Source organism: Astatotilapia calliptera, chromosome 3, assembly GCF_900246225.1.
Source record: "Astatotilapia calliptera chromosome 3, fAstCal1.2, whole genome shotgun sequence".
Lineage (NCBI taxonomy): Eukaryota > Metazoa > Chordata > Actinopteri > Cichliformes > Cichlidae > Astatotilapia > Astatotilapia calliptera.
Genome location: NC_039304.1, coordinates 25,018,426 through 25,038,893, shown reverse-complemented (window position 1 = coordinate 25,038,893; position 20,468 = coordinate 25,018,426). Strand labels below are relative to the sequence as shown.

The window sequence follows — 20,468 nt, the reverse complement described above, 5'->3', positions numbered from 1 at the left end:
CAAAATGTTAATATCACTCTGCCACAATGACACATTTTCAGATACACCCTCTGGGTTTTATGGTTAGCTAACTGAAAATGGTTACTTATCTATATGTTGGTTTAGAGAGATGATACCATCAATATTTCTGCTCTAACCTGTTTTTTGGGTACATCTTGTAGGGAGACCAGGGAGACCCCGGACCCCCAGGACCTAGCTCTTTTGTTAATGGGGGTTATGCTATTCAAGGTAACACCTTGAGTTTTTTTTACACATGTGTTCCTGTGAACCACCGGCCCTTTAACCACCTCTTCTGTGATTGGTTGCAGGACCTCCAGGGGACTCGGGTTTACGTGGCTTTCCAGGACCCCGGGGTGACCAGGGACCTCAAGGCTTTCCAGGACCTCCCGGCCAACCAGGACCTGATCGTTTTGGTCCAGGTAATACACACAAATTCACACTGATCACGGAGGATTAACCACCATCAGTAATGATCTTTAGACAACAGAAGCTGTCTGTGCACACAGGTCTTCGAGGTCCTCCTGGGCCCAAAGGTGTAAAAGGAGAAGTGGGTGACCCCGGCTTACGGCCCACTGGTTTTGAAGGTTTCCCAGGACTCCCTGGGCCCCCAGGTCCCAGTGGCCTTCCTGGACCTCAAGGCCCTCCAGGTACATTTACACAAAAACAGCAGATAAAGCTCTGTGGTCCTTCCCTCTCAGGCAAGCAGAAGTAGAAACCGAATATTTGAAAGTACAGCTTTATTTTTATTTCCTCCAAATTTTCTTATACATGTTTGAGCTTTGACTGTTGTGTAACTTGTGCTCAGTTTCTGTTACTGTTGGGGTTACGAGGATTCAAGCAAAATATTTTTCAGTATATAAAAAATAGGTTTTTACATTTTAAACACAATAAAATTCAACTACTCGGTAGAAGTGAAAGACAAGACATAGAAACACTTTCAAATATAACAGCTGACTGACTTTGCTGTCCTTCAAGGCACAAACGCTGAGCCCTGCTACATCTATCCTGATACAGGTCAGTCCTACAGGTATCCCAAAGGCAGCCATATTTCTTTGAAACTCGCCAGCAACAATCATGCTGCCAAAGTGAAATTCAAAACCACAGACTCAACTTTCACAGCCAGCATCTAGCTGCCACAATGCTTTATTTGATCACTTCTGTGCTGTGGAGGGAGCGGTTGTTAGTATAGAGTGTAGCCAGCTTCAGTCTTGGATATGAGAGGCTCTCTCTACTGATCCAAGCTGCTTCTCTCATCTCTGGTGACAAGGTGTCGCCTGCTGTGAACGTAATTCACAGATCTCACGTGGACATTAACGCTTGCTAGCAAAAGATTTCTTTAATGACTGTTTATTTGTAAAACACACACATGGAAACACAGGAAGAAACAGTCTGTGTAACATACTGGAAGGAAATCATTGGAAAAACAAAAGATGATTTCACTGGCATGGAAGATGACTGTGTTTGGGTATTTTCTTTGCCGGGGTAAGGCTCCGAACTGCAACAGGCTGTGCATGCTGCTTCTGGTGAGTAGCTCTTAACCATGACGGTCGATGTAAAATCACTGAAGGGGTTCATGTTGTTTTACATTTTAAGATGACAAAAAATAAGCCTCTCATCTTGCAACAGCAGCTTAAATCTTTTGTCGAATCTGGAAACCAAACAAAGCAAACTAACCTGATTTTAAACTGTGGCTTCGAGCCGCACTTCCGCTCTGCTGGCTTGAGTAATTCCTTTTCCGGTTATTGAAAGCTTGGTTTCAAAAGCAGAAGCAATAAATCAGTTCAAGAAACTTAAACAAGTATAAAGTGTTTGTGTAAAATCTTAAAGTAACAATTTGTGACTTTTAAAACTACTTTGCGGTCAGTGTAACCTCTAATGGGTGTAGCTTTGCGTGTGTGTTTGTGCAGGTGACTCTGAAGGTCTACCAACTGCTCCCCCTGGAGGCCCCGGGCCGCCTGGTCCCACAGGATTTCCAGGAAACATTGGTGCCAAAGGGTTTAGAGGTACACGCAGATATGCAGACTTCATGAAATGAAATGATTTGTTTCTCGCAAAAAATATATTTAAATCATCGCGTATTTCAAAATGAGTCAAAATTGTTGTCGAGAAGTGAAGAGGTGAGTGAGGAGTTTACCCACACAGTAATAAATGAAAAGCAAGCAGCAAAATACAAATACGAAGCATTGGTATCCAAGGAAACTAAAACACAACTGGAAATGGAAGAAAAAGTGCGACAATCTACAATTCTTAATCCCGCCGTCCTGCAGGCGACCCTGGTGACTGCAGATGTTCTGGAGGAGACTTCTCGGGGTTAGATGGACCACCTGGACGTCCAGGAACCAATGGCAGTCCTGGCCTGCCTGGGGTGAAGGGTTTTCTTGGAGACCCCGGTTCACTAGGCTTCAGTGGTCGTCCAGGACCTAGTGTAAGCAAAACTCTGCCCTTGATATGACTTGAATGGGAATTATTAATAATAATCATCATCATCATCGTATTAATCATAATGATAAGTAATTTAAATGCATGCATACCAGTTTCTGAAGTTTCACATTTCTGTAACTTTGCAGGGTCCTCCTGGTCAGCGGGGCTTCCCCGGGCGTAAGGGAGAGAAGGGGGCTCCATATTACCCCACCCTAAATCTGGGGTTGAAGGGAGTCATAGGAGATCCTGGACCCAGAGGACCTACAGGTGAAACAGGAAATCCTGGAAGAGACGGGCTGCCTGGCTTCCCTGGATTTCCTGGACCCCCAGTGAGTCCTTCGAAACACAGTTTACATATTAGTTCATCTGCAGAAAGATTTTCATTTAATACGTTTTTAAAAAGACGTCCAAATGACGATCATTGTTTCCTCTTTCCTCTCATATATTTTCTGTCCTTTCATTTCGTGTTTTCCCCTTTCTTCTTCTTTTGTTTTTCGTCTCTCGCTTCTTTGCTGTCTTTTCATCTCATTCCCTTATTTCATTTCTTCTCCTGTATAATTTCTGTGCCTTTCTGTTCTTCCCCTTTTATTTTGTATATTATCATCTCTTTACTTCCTTTTTCTCTTTTCCTTCCTTTTATTTTCTTTTGTCTTCTGTTCTCTCTCCCACCTTTTCATTATCCTTCTTTTGTTTTACTCATATTTTCTACCACTCACCTTCTTTGCTTTCCCTTTTTTGCTTTCTTTACTTTCTTTTTCTTATATTTCCTCTAACTTTCCTTTTCTCCTTCTTCTTGGTTTTCTCTTTCCTTTAATGGCCTATCCTCTTTCCTGTTTCCTTATTTTCCATTCCCTCTTCCATTTCTCACCTTTCTTTCTTTTCTTTTCTTTTCTTTTCTTTTCTTTTCTTTTCTTTTCTTTTCTTTTCTTTCTTTCTTTTCTTTTCTTTCCTTTCCTTTCCTTTCCTTTCCTCTTCTCTCCTCTCCTCTCCTCTCCTCTCCTCTCTAGGGTGATGCAGGCATCGGCTCAAGGGGAGAAAAAGGATTTCAAGGGTTTCCAGGTTCTAAGGGACGTCCTGGAGGCCCTGGTGAGCCGGGCATTGGCTATGATGGAGCACCCGGCTTGCGTGGAGACCCTGGAGAACCCGGTATACCTGGTTCTCCAGGTATACCGGGTTCACCTGGAGAGAAAGGTAAATAATGGTGTTTTGAGTGTGTGTCCGTGAGACAGAGAATGACAGAAAATATGTGAATGTGTGTCATACAGTCTTCTTCCACAGGGCGATATCCACACCACCTCATCCCATCACTGTCCATCCTCAGCACACAACAGTTATCGTCCTCACATGCTAGATCATTATAAGACCTCTGTGAGGCAGCCTGTCCAGGACTTGGACAGAGCTTGTGGCTCTTGTTAGATTTCCTCTTCCAAAGCAGCTTCCTGCTCTCCGTGTTTCCTCGGCTGCAGCAGCAAACGATTAACGAAATGATTAACGGTCTCCATTAATGTACTTACACACTTCACCTGCAGCCAACAATCTATAAACTGCTTCCTTAATGGAATGATTGATGCTTAATGATGATGATGTATTTGCTGATTAAGCTAAAACGACTGTGCTTGTTTAGTCTCAGAACAGGTGAGAAGTTTGATGTTTGCCATGTCTGGCTTTTTACCCAAAAATCTGCTGCTAAACTAAATTTACATAACCAAACCAAAACATAGTTTATGTGTGTTTTTTCCTTTGCAAATCTTTTTTTTTTTTTAGCTTATCAACAGTCAGCTTCTAGCTACACTTTTGAGTTTTTTGCTACAGCCACAATGAATATAAAATGATGGCGGCAGCAGACGCCCGCATCTTCCTGAGACTAAATGACACAAGCCTTTCGGCAGCAGCTGGCCACTCATCTTTAGTATGAATGTGTGCTTTCATACCATGACGACTGATTAATTTTTGCTTTTAATATGAAGGTTATTGTCGCTGGCAGGAGTTAAGAGAGAACGAAGTGTTTGGATGCATCGCTGGCGCACAGATGCCCCTCCTTCCTCTCTCTCCTCTCATGTTGACGGCAATAATCTGTTTTTGCCTGAACTGAATGAACTTATTGCTGATTTGCTGATACCTGTTGTGATGAAAACCCAACTCAATGGCTTTATTGGGGCATGCAAATCAACCTAAGTGGCTTTGTATGCTGCCACCTTCTGCCTCTCCCTCTCTCTCTACCTGTCTTTATCTCCCCCATCCATCCATCCCCTCGTCTCTCTGACCTCCTTTGTGCATGTGTATCTATCCAGGTGAAAGCATCTGTGAAGGGCTTAATGACGCCGAGGAGGGACAGGGTGGGTAACTGATTCTTTTATCCACCAGCCAGGCTAGTGAGCCTTTGACAGAACCTCTAGAGTTAGTTGCAGGCAGACGAGCAGCTGGTGGATGACTATGCTGCTGCTGTTTACAATGGAAGCAACCTGTTTGGTCTGTCCGATGGGTTTCAAAAAATGAGCATTCCACATTCAATGAATGATGCTTCAATTATATGACTTTCAGAAACTAGAGAAACTTTTTAGGCCAGTAAACCTCCCACAAACAGTTGGGTCCAAAGTTATTGCAATAGTGTGTAAAGAACTGTAAATGTCATAATTTATGAAACTAAAACAGAGAGAAAAGAAGACGTGGTATCAATGATGACCATTAAAAATATAACCATGGGTTTTGCTTTAGTCAAGCCTGTAGGACCTCGAAGATAGAAAAGGGAAAAATTACTCAGTATATTTAGGGAGACAAAATAACTTGTGATCATAATCCAAACCTAAGCCTATAATCTGGTTAAACAAAAGTTGTTGTCTTCGTTCCCTAATTGCCAAGATTTGGGCATAAAAAGAAAGAATGATTCTGATTGCTTGGGGTTATAGTTAAGCTTAGGTTTGGCACAGATGATGACTTAGATCTCAGAGGGTTAATGATGTGATAGCCTGGATGTAAGCCATTCATTAGCTTTGGGTTGCCAGGTTCTGCATTTTCCTAAATAGCCCATGTTTATCCTTTTTATCATTCTGCCCTTGTAATATTAGTAGACCCTTGGTAAACACCTAAGAAACTCCAGTGTTTCTGCAGCTCTGTCAAAAAGCATTGTGTCAAAGATATTTTTCACAGTCTGGGAGACCAGACTATTGTTTGAGGTCTTATTACAGCTTATAAATGTTTCATAAGGGAAGTCTTTTCAGAAAAAGCCCCAGCCTCCTTTAATCATGGGAAACATAGTGCACTCTGGAAACTACTGGCTAACTGTCAATCATTTGTTCATGACGAGGCCAATGGAAGCTTCTCGCTCCCTGCATCTTCAGGGTTTCCACTCAGGCCCAGTCAGTCAATGATTGACTGTCGAGCTTCAGGGCTGTTTATACGCGCTCGGCTTCCAATCAAAGCTGCTGAAATCTTGCGCATGTTTTCAAGCCAAACCTCTGCTAAATGCTTTTAATTAATGAATGAAATGAAACACAAAACCTGCACTGGATTTCTAATTCCCATTATCTTCTTAATATAAAGAATTTGCTTCTAACTCCCTGCACAAAAAGTCTCTGTTGGCGTGAGTGGAGGCGATAGACAATCAGCACCTCAACAAAACATTCACTGAATATAATTATCCAACATTTTACTGTGTCACTGTGTTTATCTTGCAGTTATTTATAATAATACATTATCACATATGTCTACCATGGTGTTAAAGTTGATGTTTCACTATACTGAAGTCTTTGTTTGTATTTAACATGTGATTTTGACCTGTGCTACATTGCGCTACTTCAACTCTTTGCCCTGATTTGATTAGTTGAAAAGAATACACAACTCTAAAACTGTGTATATATATAAATAGGTATACATTTGTAGATGTGCTATTATGTGTCCAAGTGTTCACTCTAAATGTGTATTCAAGTGCTTGAGGTCTGAATGCTAACCTGTGTATGACTGCTACCAGGACAAACTCTGGCTTGCGTATTTACGGGTGAGGCAGGAGACCCAGGCGATTCCGGTTTCCTTGGACAACCAGGTACGATTTAACAGATGTCTTATGGTGATTTTACAGCCTTAAAGCCTTAAACTCTATGATGATCACAGTTAGGCACAAACACACACACACACACCTTTACACCATATGTTCTCTGATTGGCTGCCTATCCCTCTCTATGACATCACGGATCCAAGAATAAATTGTAGTAGTTTAATTTTACACAAGATGACCTCAACATTTCAAACGTTGCCCATGTTTAATGCACCAATCTACCAATGGAACAACAGGAAATGGAGAAAAGCATAATAGGTCCTCTTTGCATGCACTTTCACATTGTTCATTTGTAGATACAGGTGCAAATTGCATGATTTTACTTTGTGGCTCTAGGTTTTGTAGTTGATCTATTAAGATTCTCAATCAGTGTTTACAGAAATAAGATGAATATGTTCATTAATAATTTTATGAAACAACTTTGTCTGTATTACTGCTTGTAATGTTGTTGTGACTATTGCTTACAAACTGGGGAAACAAATCATCAGAATGATTGTGCCTCTTTGCCAGGTCTTAAAGGTAAACCAGGGCTGCAAGGGCCCTCTGGACGTCCAGGGTTTGATGGCCCCAAAGGAGAAAGAGGAGACCCCGGCACCGGAGGCGTGCGTGGACCTGAAGGTAAAATTGCGTGGTGGGGTTTCTCTGTACCAGACTGCAATAAGACATAACATGCAAAAGTCAAATAATTACAAATGAAACTCAAAGTTTTTTTTATTGTAATGTGAATTGAATTGTGTAATTAATTTAATTATCCTCTAATCTCTGATTTAGGCCTTCTTATAATGCAATTACATGGCAGGGATAGCTGGTGTGTTTATGAATTGGACCCAAAATCAGACACAAGATACAAAAGAAATAGAAGAACGAGGCAAGGACATGAAACTGAATGCGAACATGCAAAAATGTAACTGTGAAATAATCAAAACATGAAAATGAGTATGAGCATGAACATGAACCCGGACAGTTGGAAACTTTGACATGAAGACAACCAAACAGCCCGACACTCAACAGAGGAAGATGGGCGACTTAAACACACCGAAGGGTAATGCTGGAAGTGGAAACAGCTGGGGAAACACAGCTGAAACAAATAAACATGACGCCACAGGGGAAGCAAAACTAAACACACTGACCATGGAAACAAGACTTACAAAATCAAGCAGGAAACATAATGGAGCATAGACACGACAGCACAAGGGTGACAATTAGAACATGGATCAGAAGGGAGAGACTAATGCACTGGCATAAATGAAAGTGAAAACACAGAGGACGAGACCGACTACACAGAGGACAGGAAACGACTCGTAAATCAGGAGACATTGATGGAACAAAAACTAGAATAAAACTCAACTAAACCCCAACTAAATAATAACACCAGAACTTAATATTATCTCAATCTTAACATAATAAAATCACAAATACAAAATAAACCCAAAACACCGGGTCACAGACCCAGCCCCTGACAGGTTTTTCTTTTGCTTCTAGTGCTGCATTTATGATTAGGCAGTTACTGGAGGCTGTGCCGTAAACAAAATGACATGTTTAAAACATGTCAATAAACATGGAGATCTTGAAATGTTCGCGTTGCAGGGGCCACGTCTACAACCATGCGCATGGGCAGGTGATGTCTTCAAAGCAACCTTGGTGTTTCAAGATGGCGTTAAAATGGCAAAAAGACAGTCAGTCTGCTATCACTTTGTGATTAAATAGGATCAAGTGGTAATTACATGCAATCTGTTTGTGATAGCAGACTGATTACCTGGGACAAATTGTCAAAAAATCTGTTCACATAAACTGCTTACATTCAGAGTGCACACAGAACTTCATCTGAAATCAAAAATTCTGAATTTCCCCCACATTCAGTCTATCGATATTTAATCTTTAACCTTGATCTTTGGCGGTTTCCTGTCCTTAACTTTGGTTGGTTACAACTTCCTGTCACAGAGAGAGTGATAGAGAGGGTGCTTCCAACTTCACTATTGTGCATTTTAATGCGTTGCTCGGGATGTCATTCCCTGCAGGTTTCACTGGACCCAGAGGGGACCCTGGTATTCCAGGTATCCCAGGGCAGAGTTTTGATGGGCCCAGGGGTAAGGACGGTCTCCCAGGCCGTCCTGGAGCCAAGGGCCAGCCTGGAGAGGTGCTAGGAGCTACACCTGGATTTCCTGGTCAGAACGGTTTACCAGGAATTCCTGGAGACAAGGGCCAGCCGGGAACACCTGGAGGACCTGGAATGCCTGGTGGGTAGCAGGATTTAAGTCAGTTACTTATTTTAATAAAAACAAATAAAAACATAGTATTCGATGGGTGTCCTGAAATAACAAATGCCAGCTGACTTAGCATTTAAATGCTTCTGCAAGCAACACTTTGTAAACAAAGTCTGTTCTTGAAGGGTTTGATGGACGTCCTGGTGCTCCTGGTCGGAAAGGAGAACGCGGAGTTAACGGTTTTCCTGGTAATCCTGGCCTTCCTGGGCTTCCAGGTGACCCAGATGGTCGCATTCCTGGTCCACCTGGCCCTGATGGTAGTAAGGGTCTGAGAGGACCACCAGGTGAGAGAAAGAAATGATTTGGGGGTTTTGTTATATTTTTTGCACATTTTACACTCGAATTTGTACCTTTGAGAGATTCTTAGTGTGAATTATTGCAAAAGAAGGTGAAATATGACTTTGTTGTGATCTCTACTGAAATCCTTCACCTCTCATCCCTGCACCAGCTCTGGTTCATTCCTCTTTTGTTCACATCGTTCTTTCACAGTCTCCATCATCACAGCTGCCCGTTTGAATCGTGTTGTTTATCAAACACTGCATCACCCACGAGAATGTCTTCTCCCTCTTTGTTTTTGTATTGTTGTATTTTTCCATGTCTCTGTTCTTCCTCCTTGTCACTTTCATCTTTTTTCCCAACACCACCACCACCATCATCATCTCCATCCATCCTCTCATCCCTCCATCCTTTTTTTGTTGGTGTTGGGTCACTCGTTATAGGCTGCCCAGGTGAGACACTCTTTCCCTCGTCCCATTGTCCATCTCTCCTCCCTCCCAGCCGCGCCACCCTTGGCTTGCATTTCCTCCATCCTCTTGCTGTTGGTGTATTAGAACAAACACTTGAACTGCTGCCTTCATTTCTCATCTGCGCTGCACACAAATGTCCATCTCCACAGTGCAGTCGTGGAGTCTCGTATGGGGTGTAACACCACGTCTCTGGAAAAAAAAGATGGTAAAGGAAAGTAATTAATATGAAGGTGAATGAATACAGAGGCAAAGTAAAACATTAACGCCTATATTATTTATTATTTTCAAATTATTTTTGATTAATTGAATGGCATATTAATTTATTTATGTAATTTTTTTTTTGTTCTTTATTTATTTTTGTCTTTTGGGAGGGGGTGGAGCAGCTTACCTCCTCCAAATATAGTGTTACCTCATTATCTAAGAGACGATGACTTTTGCCTATGTTTGATGAGGTGCTTCATCATAATCGTGCCATTTGACTGTGTTTGCATCAATAACTATTTTAAAGTACATAAAACTATGATGCTAGAGGAAATGACATCATCACACCCCACAGAAAGACTGAACCAGATGGATATTTTGTAACAGTTCTGTAAACAAAGCATTTCCGCAGGAAATGTGAAAACCACTGTTTGCTGTTCTTACTTGCAGAAACGACTAACCTCATTGTGAACTAAGTGTTTCTGTCTAATCAGTTCCAGATGTGTTTGATGAATTAACTGTAACAGGTTTGTGTGAAAATTGAAGATTTGGGGGCAAATGCTGTTTAACTCAAAGCTAGAAGCTTTTTATTTTACACTCTTGAAGGGACTTCTTATTTTCAGCGCATCCTTGCATTGATCAAAAAGTGATAAGCTGCAACTTTGCAGCACAGATGTGCTGAAAATGGGTTCATTTTTTAAGAATGTAAACAGTAGCAGTTAGTGTGCTTTAGATGGCTTAACCTTGCTAGTCTGGAATTGCACTCAGAAACGGTATGATTACCAATCGGCTGGTTCTCCTGTAATGTGAGTATCAAAATTAGCCACACTGAGCTTTCATGTCTCTGCAACAAAATCTGCAATCTGGGTGCAATTACAGACCAATCGCAGCAATGAAGTATTGTAAAGAAATGTGTGATGGCATTGTTGTTGCTGTTTGCAAGGCTGCTTTAATATGTGTGTTAAAAGATAGAAAAACTAGCTTAAAACCTGATTGTTCGGAGGTAAGTGTATTCCTCATACAAAAGATAATAATACATATTATTATATTATGATACAGTTATGGTCAAAAAGAAAGATTAGCGTCTTAAATTCTAAGGTTGTACCTATAAGAACATAATAAAGATAGTCTGGTCCTTAGCAGGTCTTAAAATTAGGCAAACACAGCCTCAGATGAACTACAAAACATGTTGCATTGTGTATTTAATAAACAAAAACAAAAGCAAAAAGAAGAAGCATTGCGTAAAAAGTGTAGGAGCGGTCCTACCAGCAAATTCGCCTTCAATCAGTCCTGCAATGCTCAGTGAAAATGTGCAAGAGGTACGTCTCAGACTCTACAGGGCTCAGTTGTCATGTTAAATGTTAAAGGTCATTAGCAGAGATGGGCAGTAATGCGTTAAAAGTGATGTAATCCAATTACTTTTTCAAGTAGAGAGAAAAGTCAGGGATTACTACTACAAAAAAGTAATTAGATTACTGTTACTTTACCGTACGCTCAATGTGTTACTGCGTTACTAAGTAACGAAAAAAAAGGCAGCAGACTAATTACACGGAGGATAACGAGATGATGGGAAACAGAGGGAAACACAGCTGGAACTAATCAGACATAACAGACAGGGAGGAAGCAAAACTGACAGGACAACAGACTATCAAAATAAAACAGGAAACATGAGACACACACACTAAAGCATGGACTAACTGAACACAGGGAACCAAGGCAGCGAGAGACACGACTGGGAAACAGATGAATAAACATGGAGACAGAAGTTAGCATGCGTGATGGAGCATCGACACAGGGGAGACATGGAAACAGAACCAATGACTTAAATGCTCTGTTCAGCTGTGCATAAATTAATTTCTGTAAACCTTCATGAACTGAAGTAACGCTGTCAAGAATACTGAGCCAAGATTATTAGAAAATGATGTGACTGATAAAATCATGCAGAACATTATCAAGTTATTGTTGCTAAAGGTGATGCTAACTACTATTGACTTTTGGACTACATTATGAAATGTGTTGTTGTTCATTTGAGGTTGTATTTGTGTAATTTTAAAATCTGGTAAGCACCCGAAGACTGCATGCTTTTCCAGATAATTAGCCAGCAGCCCTTTTTCCATGTGTCTGTATGAATGTCAGATTGTTGTCAGTGTTTTGTTTTTCTCACTGTCTCTCCTTCCATTATTGGCAGGTTTCCCTGGTCGGAAAGGAGAAAGAGGAGAACCAGGTTTCCCAGGGCCTGCTGGGATGAAAGGAACTCCCGGACGACCTGGTGCTACTGGGTTACCAGGAACAAGGGGACGCCCCGGTTTACCAGGACCAGGGACTATAGATGGAATTCCAGGAACGCCAGGAAGAAAGGGTCTGCAGAAGTAGTTTTTTTGTTTTTTTCCAAGGCCACATTTGTCATTTTTAGTGGTGTCGTGTTAGATGTTGATCATGACTTTACTGACTATGATGATGGACAGAGTGATCCTACTGGTTGACTCCCACATTATAAAGGCATGGTTGGGGAATTCATATCACCATTGTACGAACATCAGTAATACGGTCAGTGCTGCAATGTACTGATCATGGTGTGGTGGTGAACAAGATTACTTTTTTAAGATTGTTCAGGGAGTTTTTAAGACAGCCTGATAACAATGAATTACAAATTCTGGTCAAACAATTCCAAGATATCTCACAGTGTTAGTAGAAGCCCAGATAATTAGGTTAGACAATATGTTTGCATGATTTTTAGGGCCAAGTTCAATGACCTCAGTTTCATCAGAATTTAGAGGTCAACAAGTCTGTATGTCTGTAAGACATTCCTGCCGTTTAACGCACACTTTTGCAGGTTTGTGTCGTCAGGCTTCGAGGATAGATAAACCTGAGTGCCATCTGAATAACAAAGAAAATGTGTGCTGTACCCTTGAATGATGCTGCCTAAGGGAAGCATGACCTCTCAGTTCATTTTAATTCTTATTAGCGCAATAGAGCCAACCAATGACGGGCAAACGTTTCACTTTTTTTCTCTGCTTCATATGTTTCAGTTACCTGTCCAGTATTACTGACATTGTCACTGCCATTCTGCTTTGTTACAGATATCATAATAGTGACTAACTATGCTAATTTCCACAGGTGACAGAGGCATCCAAGGAATGATGGGCTTCCCTGGATTTGCAGGACCTCCTGGCAGTTCAGGATTTCCCGGAGTGAAAGGACAGCCTGGAGTGCCTGGAGCAAATGGACGCCCTGGGTCACCTGGATTCTTTGGAACTAAAGGTAAAATATCCCCCACAGGAATAAGTGTACTGATCCTGGGCCAATAAAAGAATGAATTAGCAATGCTGATGCTACTCCTTGAGGTTATCATGAGGCAAACTGTGTGACATGGCTAAGCATGGCTACAATTCCCCCACTGTTTGTTTTGTTCCCGCCTAATACTTGGCTCTGTCACAACAGCATCTAAAGGGCACTTGCTGCAAACAATCTCACATGAACAAGTTAGACTTTTAATGGCATCCCAGATATTTAGTTTTGTACATTTGAATTCCATTTGTCCTAAGGCATTCCCATTGGTTGGTAGGTTTCTGCAGGGCTCACACCATTAGATGCTCATCCTAAATTTTGGGCAACATTCCTCTGTTTTTACTTTGGCAGGTGACAGAGGATTACCTGGTCCACCCGGATTTCCTGGTAGACCTTTTTCAGCTGAGCTTGTAGAGAAAGGAGACATCGGAGACCCTGGAATAACCGGCCTTTCCGGCTTTACTGGACCCAGAGGTAACATGGTGCTTTGTTTCTTTCAGAACGTCACCGGATAATCTGAAGGGCATAAATTAACTGCACACTTTATTAGGATCTTCTGGTGAATTTTAAATCATTTAGAGAAGAGATTCATATTTGTTACATATTTTGTAAAATAAGAAAGTTTTTTCATAGATGAGGACTTTAACACTGAATTGGTGGATGAAGCTGAGAGGACCAACACAATAAAGAGGGCCGGGGCAGTGACTCAGATTAGTGGAAATACTGCCTCGCAGACAGAGAGCATCTACGGTTGCCTGTGTTGGGATACCTCTCAGCTTAACAAACAAACAAAATATCTGTACTGTGCTCTTAAAGAAGGGGGAAATTATCAGTAAACCCCTAAAACAGCATTTTGTTACATGCTGAAAACATGCTGTAAAGTTTAGCATTTTGATACGGGAGTCTCCAGATACTGACCTTCAGAGCCAGCCCCAAGTTCCCACTAGAGGAACTGCAGCTGTTCGCACTTCTGCAAAATGTAGGCTCTCTAATGAAGAATTTAACTGCTTTTTGCTGCTGTGAACATCCATCACCTTGTGTTACAAACTCTGATCTTTCTCTGGGTTACCAGGTGACAAGGGTCAGCCAGGAGCTCCAGGTCGTCCAGGACGACCTGGAGCTCCTGGTTTCCCTGATCTGAGTAAAGGGCTGCCGGGAGAACCTGGCCTTTCTGGGGAAACAGGACTTCCAGGCTTCTCTGGACAAAAAGGAGAATCTGGAATTATGGGATTCCCCGGCACTGTGGGACCAAAAGTAAGAAAAGATGCATATACATGTAGCAAATTTTGCCAGGCAGAGATTAAAATTCGGATGTTTGTTTGTTTGTTTTTAGGGCAATAATGGCTTTCCAGGTTTATCTGGAAGGCCTGGAGAAGTTGGTCGGCCTGGTGCCAAAGGTAAGAGTACATATTAGTGCTGTTGGATATAACGATATGCATCGGATGATGATATGAGAACATCTGTATTACACTATCATTTGTTTTGTTGTGTCCCAAAATAAACTGTTTACGGCAATATTGTAGTGGCTATATTAATTTCTAATAGTTCTCACGTTCTCTTCTATTTAAAAAAAAAACGCACTATGCATGGGCAAGCGACTGTTTTCATGCATTATTGTTTGCAGCATGTGGCTCCGCCATCCGCTTGTTTATTTTCCACATAAAAGTGTCACAATAAAGCCGAAGATCCTGTTCCAACTTTTCAAAATAAACTGACGCGATGATAATATACAGTATTCTCAAACGTCAAATTTTGGAGTATGCATTAATGAAAATACCTCAAATAAGGTACACGACACCCAGCTTCACGCAAGTGGCCCGAGATTCACAGAATTTACAGAAAATGTTACATTTTTGTGATTTATATCGTTGTCGGGACGATAAATGTGTTATATCAGGATATGAGATTTTGTTCATATCGCACAGCACTAGTACATATGAAGTCTACCATCAGTGATAAACATCTTCTTTACATCTGTTCATAATCAAATCAAACATCCATTGACTTAAATGCTTTTTTCTCTTAGGACTACCTGGAGAAACTTTTGGTTATCCTGGAGCACCAGGACTTAAAGGCCGACAAGGAGATTCAGGGATCCCAGGTAAGACTCACCTTACTCGGTTACGGTGAAACTTTATTTGTCATGGCCATTGATCAGCAACCACTGATCAATGGCCATGAGTACCATTCACAGAGAGTTGGGGAACGGCTGCAATCACAGAATTGTAAGATGGTGAAAGATGGACCCTTAGGCCCCCTCCTCGATTCAGAGATGGTCTTTCCCTTTTCACATCTCTGTAAATAAAGAAAAGCATCCAGCATCACATCACTTGTAGTGTTGTTGTTGTCATATTTTACAAACTTGTTGACATGGATCAGAATTTACATTTCCTTTATGTTTTATTTTTAGTAAAATAAATATATTTAGTGCAGGTGAAGAAATTCTTAGTACTGTGGGACAAGCTTTTTGGGAGATCAGAGTTGGTCTCCAATCTCTGATTTCTTCAGAAGTTTTATAACATTTTAAATATGTCGACAGGCGACCAAGGGAAAGTTGGTGAACCTGGCGATAATGGATTTTCAGGAAATCCAGGTTTCCTCGGACAGAAGGGGATTCCTGGTGAACAGGGACGGTATGGAATAATGGGTGAGTAACTCCTAAGAAAACAAAGTCCTGTTGCAGTAATTCCTTCATGACGTCGTAGAGATTTGTATTTACAGAAAGTGTTGAGATGTCGTTTTTCTTCTCTGCAGGCTCTCCTGGTTTCCCTGGACCAAAAGGTCAGCCTGGATTGCCAGGAATAGGAAGGGGGCCTGATGGGCTTCCTGGTCGGCCTGGATTCCTTGGAAATCGTGGGTTTAAAGGTGAAAGGAAAAAAGAAAATCCACTACATTCAGACACTAATCTTACAATGATTTTTCCAAATGAGGTTAATAAAATGTCTTTTCCAGTGTTTTTAATGTTTTGTTTGTTTGTTTTATTTTTGTTATTTTAGGTTTTCCCGGACCACCTGGTTTGGATGGCCTTAATGGCCTAGCAGGACCTAAAGGCCTGCCTGGAAACCCAGGCAAGAATCACATTTCACACACCAGCTGATTCTATATTTCTTGCTTTATTTCACAGCTCACTACTCACTCAGTACTCAGTAAACCAAAATGAGATGTACAATAAGCCAGATAATCCAAAGCTAAAGCTAATCTTAGCATGATCCAGTAAGAATAGATGAATGTATCAAGTAGTTAAGGCTCGATAACTGAGGAAAGATGAGCAGTTTTGCATTTTGGCCCTTTGTGTGTCTGCAGAAAAGTTCATTATTCAAAGCTGTGAGGCATACTGCTTCTGCAAAGCTCAACCTTTTCACCCTCTTCATCAGGGTCAACGTCTGATTGTTTTAGGCTTGCAAAGATGAAAGATTTAACAACTTTATGTTTTTTAATCTAGGTGCAATTCTGGGAGGTAGCCCTGGCCTTTCTGGTAGTCCAGGGTTGAAGGGAGAAAGAGGTGTTTCCCAACCCGGTGTTCCAGGGTATCCCGGCCAAAAAGGACAAAGAGGAGAACCAGGTGAAATAGACTTCAATGAAATCAAAAATGTGCAGATTCAATGTGCAATAATATATATAGCAATAGATTTTTTTACTTTCTGTATATCAGGTCCTTTTGGATTGAAAGGGAGCCCGGGTATCCCTGGACCTCCTGGACCCAGATCAATAGAAAGCTTTCCTGGACCTACAGGAGATGCAGGTCTCCCTGGACTGGATGGACAGTATGGTAAATACATTTCCTTAATCAATTTTGATGATTTTGTTTTCCATTCTCTTCTTTTTTCACATTTTTTTCTTTTTTCCCTTTATATTCTCCTATACTTTTCTATGCTTAGTTTTTCTTTCTTTTCCCTTCAACGTTAATTTATTCAACCTTCCTTGAATTGAATTTCTCTCTTCCTCTCCTTTTTTCTTTCTTACAGGTGTCCAAGGTCCTCCAGGTCTTCCCGGCCCACCTGGTCCAGGCACAGCTCAGGGAGACAGAGGTGACCCTGGTCTGCCAGGCTTCCCAGGGAACCCTGGTACAAAGGGTGAACCAGGATTACCTGGAGGTCCTGCATTCCCTGGCAGACCTGGTTTAAAAGGTGGAGTATGGCTAAAATACATGGCATGAACTAAAAATGCTGCTTCTTCTTTTCTATGTTTGCTCCTATATGTTTTCAATTAAAAAAAAGATAAACTGAAACATTATGTATTTGCCCTTCAGGACAAAAGGGTGATGGTGGTTTTGCTGGAATTCCTGGTGTCCAGGGTTTTAGAGGTGACTCTGGTTTTCCTGGAAGCAAAGGAACGGCAGGAATTAGAGGTAGGACAGCATAAGTCTTTAGTTTCCCCCACTCTTTTCCCCACAATTTCTTCTTAATTTTCTTCTACCCTTTATCTTTCCTCCATCCCTCTTTTTCTCCACCCTTTCCCTTCCAGGGTTTCCAGGTCCAAAAGGTTTGCCTGGAGTCATATTTCCAGCTTCACTGCCAAATGGGCCATATCCACAAGGTGATCCAGGTTTCCCTGGTGAAAGAGGAAGCCCTGGTAACCCTGGAGAGCCTGGTCAGTCTGGTTTTCCTGGGCGTAAAGGTGAGTTGAAGGCACAAACAAAGTGTGTATCTGCATCCACTTAACCTGAACAGAGTTACGGGGGCACCATTATAACAGAGACATCCAGACTTCCTTCTCCTCAGTCATTTCTTCCAGCTCTTTTGGGTGAGTCCATCAAGGTTTTCCCAAGCCAGCCAACATACGTAATCTCTCCAGCATGTCCTCAATCTGCCTCAGGGCCCTCACTGAGAACACCTCACCTACGAAGCACCTGGGACGGACCTTAGTCAGATGCCTGAACTACCTCAACTGGCTTCTTTCAATGTCAAGGAGTAATAAGGGACTTCTCCAAGTGTCTTCCAAGTGGCTGAGCTCCTCATCCTGTCTCTAAGGCTGAACCCAACAACTCTTGAGAGAAAGCTCATTTCCACCTCTCGTATCTGCGATCTGATTCTTTCAGTCACTACCCAGAGCTCTTGACCAGGCCTTATTCATGAGTAAGAGTAGGAATGTAGGTTGACCAGTAAATCAGCTCTCTCTTTATCATGATGGACCAATGCAGCATTCACATCACTGCAGATGCAGCCTGAATCCATCTGTCAGCCACCTGCTCCTCTCTCCCCTCACTTGTGAACAAGACCCAGAGATATAAGAGGGAAGTTACTTGTCCCCTACCCCAAAGAGGCACTCTACGCTTTTCCAACTGAGGACCATGGCCTTGAACTTTGAGGTGTTAATTCTCATCTCTCCATGTCTCCTTTTGCCATAAACTGCCCCAGGTGGGATTTGAAGGGGACCCGGGGCTCTGCCGAATGTTTCCAGCACACCCTCGCTGTCTGTTTGTGTGTGCCTGTCCTGTCTAAAATTCCAACCTGCCACCTGGTCCAGCTCGTTCTAACGACAGCTCTACTCCTCTCTTCACCCGAGTCTCCAGAACATACAGCGGCATATCTGACATATCTGATTATGCAATTACAAAGTTGATCATTGACCTTCGGCCCAGGAAGTCCCAGTGCCAGGTCCACTAATGGACTCCCATATATTCGAAGATGGCGCTCAGTAAGGGTAAGCTGTCGTTAGAGCAGATGTCCAATGACAGACAGACTGTTTCTCCCAGTCAGGTCCCCGACCCTGTCGTCCTTTAGAGAAAACTCCCAATGTGCATGTACCCAGCCAAGGGATTGCAAGTATACTCAACAGCTCTCACCAAGGGCAGCTGCAGAGTGGAGCAAAGTACAACAACTCTGCATGAAACTGTTTATGAACCCAACCTGTGCATTGAGGCAAGTTCCACTATATCAAGCCGGTATCTCTTGGCCTTAAGCACTAGCTCAGGCTAGTGACATTTCATGTACCCAAAGTCAGTTTTAGCAACTCGGGATCAGACCACCAACCACAGACTTTCAACCACTGCCTAATCCACTCTGCATCAGACTCCTCCTGCAAGTAATGTGTCCACAGGAAGGGTGGCCTCATGGGCTAAACCCTGACCACCATTCACTTGCTGACAATGTTCTCCTCTAGGCTTGGCTCAAGTATGGGGCCTTTTTAGCTCCAGCCCAGCCAAGGAACAATGATCCAAATGGTTTGCGTGATTCAAACTTAGTTTACCCTTTTCACCCAGAATAAGTTGCTTTGGGAGAACATACCAGAGGTTAATTGCCACCAACAACATAGCTTCTACGACACACAAATCCCTCCATCACAATAAGATAGCATTGGAGGAGCGTTATCCTTCATATCCTGCAGGAAACAGGAGCTGTTTGTTCAGCTTAGGGTAAGCTAGTTTGCTTCCATTCAAATGCAAACAAAGTGAAAGAAGGCAAATGTTTTTAACATAGAGTTTTAAAATCTACTTTCCCCCAACATCAGTATAAATAATATGCAGCTAATCTGGCATGTTTTAATGTACAGAGAGAGAAAAAACAATAATAAAGTGAGAAGATGAAAAATGAATGATAAGCAGTGTAAAATATTCTCCTGCTGCAGGTACTGTGGGGAACCCTGGTCCATCGGGTAGACTGGGCAGGACTGGAGTTCCTGGTTTTCAAGGACCTCTTGGGGATCCCGGACCTCCTGGTTTCCCTGGATCCCCAGGAGCACAAGGTCAGGATTTTTGTTTATCTTCGACTTTTTAATAGCTTATCACTTCTAGCATGTTCTTATTCATTCCCCCGTCTTCTTCAGGGTTTCCTGGTACAATTGGCCCTCGCGGCATTCCCGGCAGCGTCGGCCGCAGCCACAGCATCGGCTACACTCTGGTTAAGCACAGCCAGAGCTCCCAGGTTCCCATGTGTCCTCAAGGCATGGCCAAACTGTGGGAGGGCTACAGTCTGCTGTATGTAGAGGGACAGGAGAAGGCACACAACCAAGACCTCGGTATGAAAACACTGTCAGGCTCTTATGAACCATAAATACTAGTTATAGCAGTCTTTGTGGGGCACAATTAAAGGTTTAAAACCTCCCTTTGTCTCTTCAGGTCAGCCGGGGTCGTGTCTCCCCAGGTTCAACACGATCCCCTTCCTCTACTGCTCGCCCAGCGAGATTTGCTACTACGCTAGCCGCAATGATAAATCCTACTGGCTCTCCACGACCGCATCCATACCCATGATGCCCGTGGAAAAGGAGGAGATAAGACTTTACATCAGCAGGTATTGTACACTGTGTTACTTTAGTCAAGCTGCCTGTCATATACATGTGCATACAATTAATGAAGCTTTCATCTGATTATATGAATAACACAGGTGTTCAGTATGTGAGGCTCCATCTCAGGCAGTGGCGGTCCACAGTCAGGATATGACAATCCCCAACTGTCCTATCGGCTGGAGGAGTCTCTGGATAGGATACTCCTTCCTAATGGTACGTAGTTAATGGCAGCTTCTACCAAACAGATTTAGACCAGCAATTAGATGAAGAGGT

The 20,468-nt window shown here is 42.3% G+C and overlaps 1 protein-coding gene across 6 annotated transcripts in view; it reads left to right on the top strand.

Annotated features, from left to right (window-relative positions):
- The window catches only part of col4a6 (collagen, type IV, alpha 6), a 143,504-nt gene that overhangs the window by 120,322 nt on the left and 2,714 nt on the right, over positions 1–20,468 (top strand). For 2 of the 6 annotated variants that reach the window (XM_026162551.1, XM_026162552.1), the window contains exons 18-49: positions 162–228; positions 309–419; positions 507–647; positions 976–1,014; positions 1,908–2,003; positions 2,268–2,425; positions 2,568–2,750; positions 3,429–3,612; positions 4,713–4,757; positions 6,389–6,460; positions 6,983–7,090; positions 8,491–8,709; positions 8,862–9,020; positions 9,456–9,464; positions 11,872–12,042; positions 12,801–12,944; positions 13,323–13,445; positions 14,044–14,225; positions 14,305–14,368; positions 14,998–15,072; positions 15,511–15,618; positions 15,726–15,836; positions 15,968–16,039; positions 16,414–16,533; positions 16,624–16,740; positions 16,937–17,098; positions 17,221–17,319; positions 17,436–17,588; positions 19,539–19,655; positions 19,737–19,928; positions 20,029–20,200; positions 20,294–20,408. In XM_026162551.1, the coding sequence (XP_026018336.1) occupies positions 162–228; positions 309–419; positions 507–647; positions 976–1,014; positions 1,908–2,003; positions 2,268–2,425; positions 2,568–2,750; positions 3,429–3,612; positions 4,713–4,757; positions 6,389–6,460; positions 6,983–7,090; positions 8,491–8,709; positions 8,862–9,020; positions 9,456–9,464; positions 11,872–12,042; positions 12,801–12,944; positions 13,323–13,445; positions 14,044–14,225; positions 14,305–14,368; positions 14,998–15,072; positions 15,511–15,618; positions 15,726–15,836; positions 15,968–16,039; positions 16,414–16,533; positions 16,624–16,740; positions 16,937–17,098; positions 17,221–17,319; positions 17,436–17,588; positions 19,539–19,655; positions 19,737–19,928; positions 20,029–20,200; positions 20,294–20,408 (3,888 nt within the window). The remainder of the gene's footprint in view (positions 1–161; positions 229–308; positions 420–506; positions 648–975; positions 1,015–1,907; positions 2,004–2,267; positions 2,426–2,567; positions 2,751–3,428; positions 3,613–4,712; positions 4,758–6,388; positions 6,461–6,982; positions 7,091–8,490; positions 8,710–8,861; positions 9,021–9,455; positions 9,465–11,871; positions 12,043–12,800; positions 12,945–13,322; positions 13,446–14,043; positions 14,226–14,304; positions 14,369–14,997; positions 15,073–15,510; positions 15,619–15,725; positions 15,837–15,967; positions 16,040–16,413; positions 16,534–16,623; positions 16,741–16,936; positions 17,099–17,220; positions 17,320–17,435; positions 17,589–19,538; positions 19,656–19,736; positions 19,929–20,028; positions 20,201–20,293; positions 20,409–20,468) is intronic. The other 4 variants (XM_026162554.1, XM_026162555.1, XM_026162553.1 and 1 more) reach the window with 4 other exon arrangements.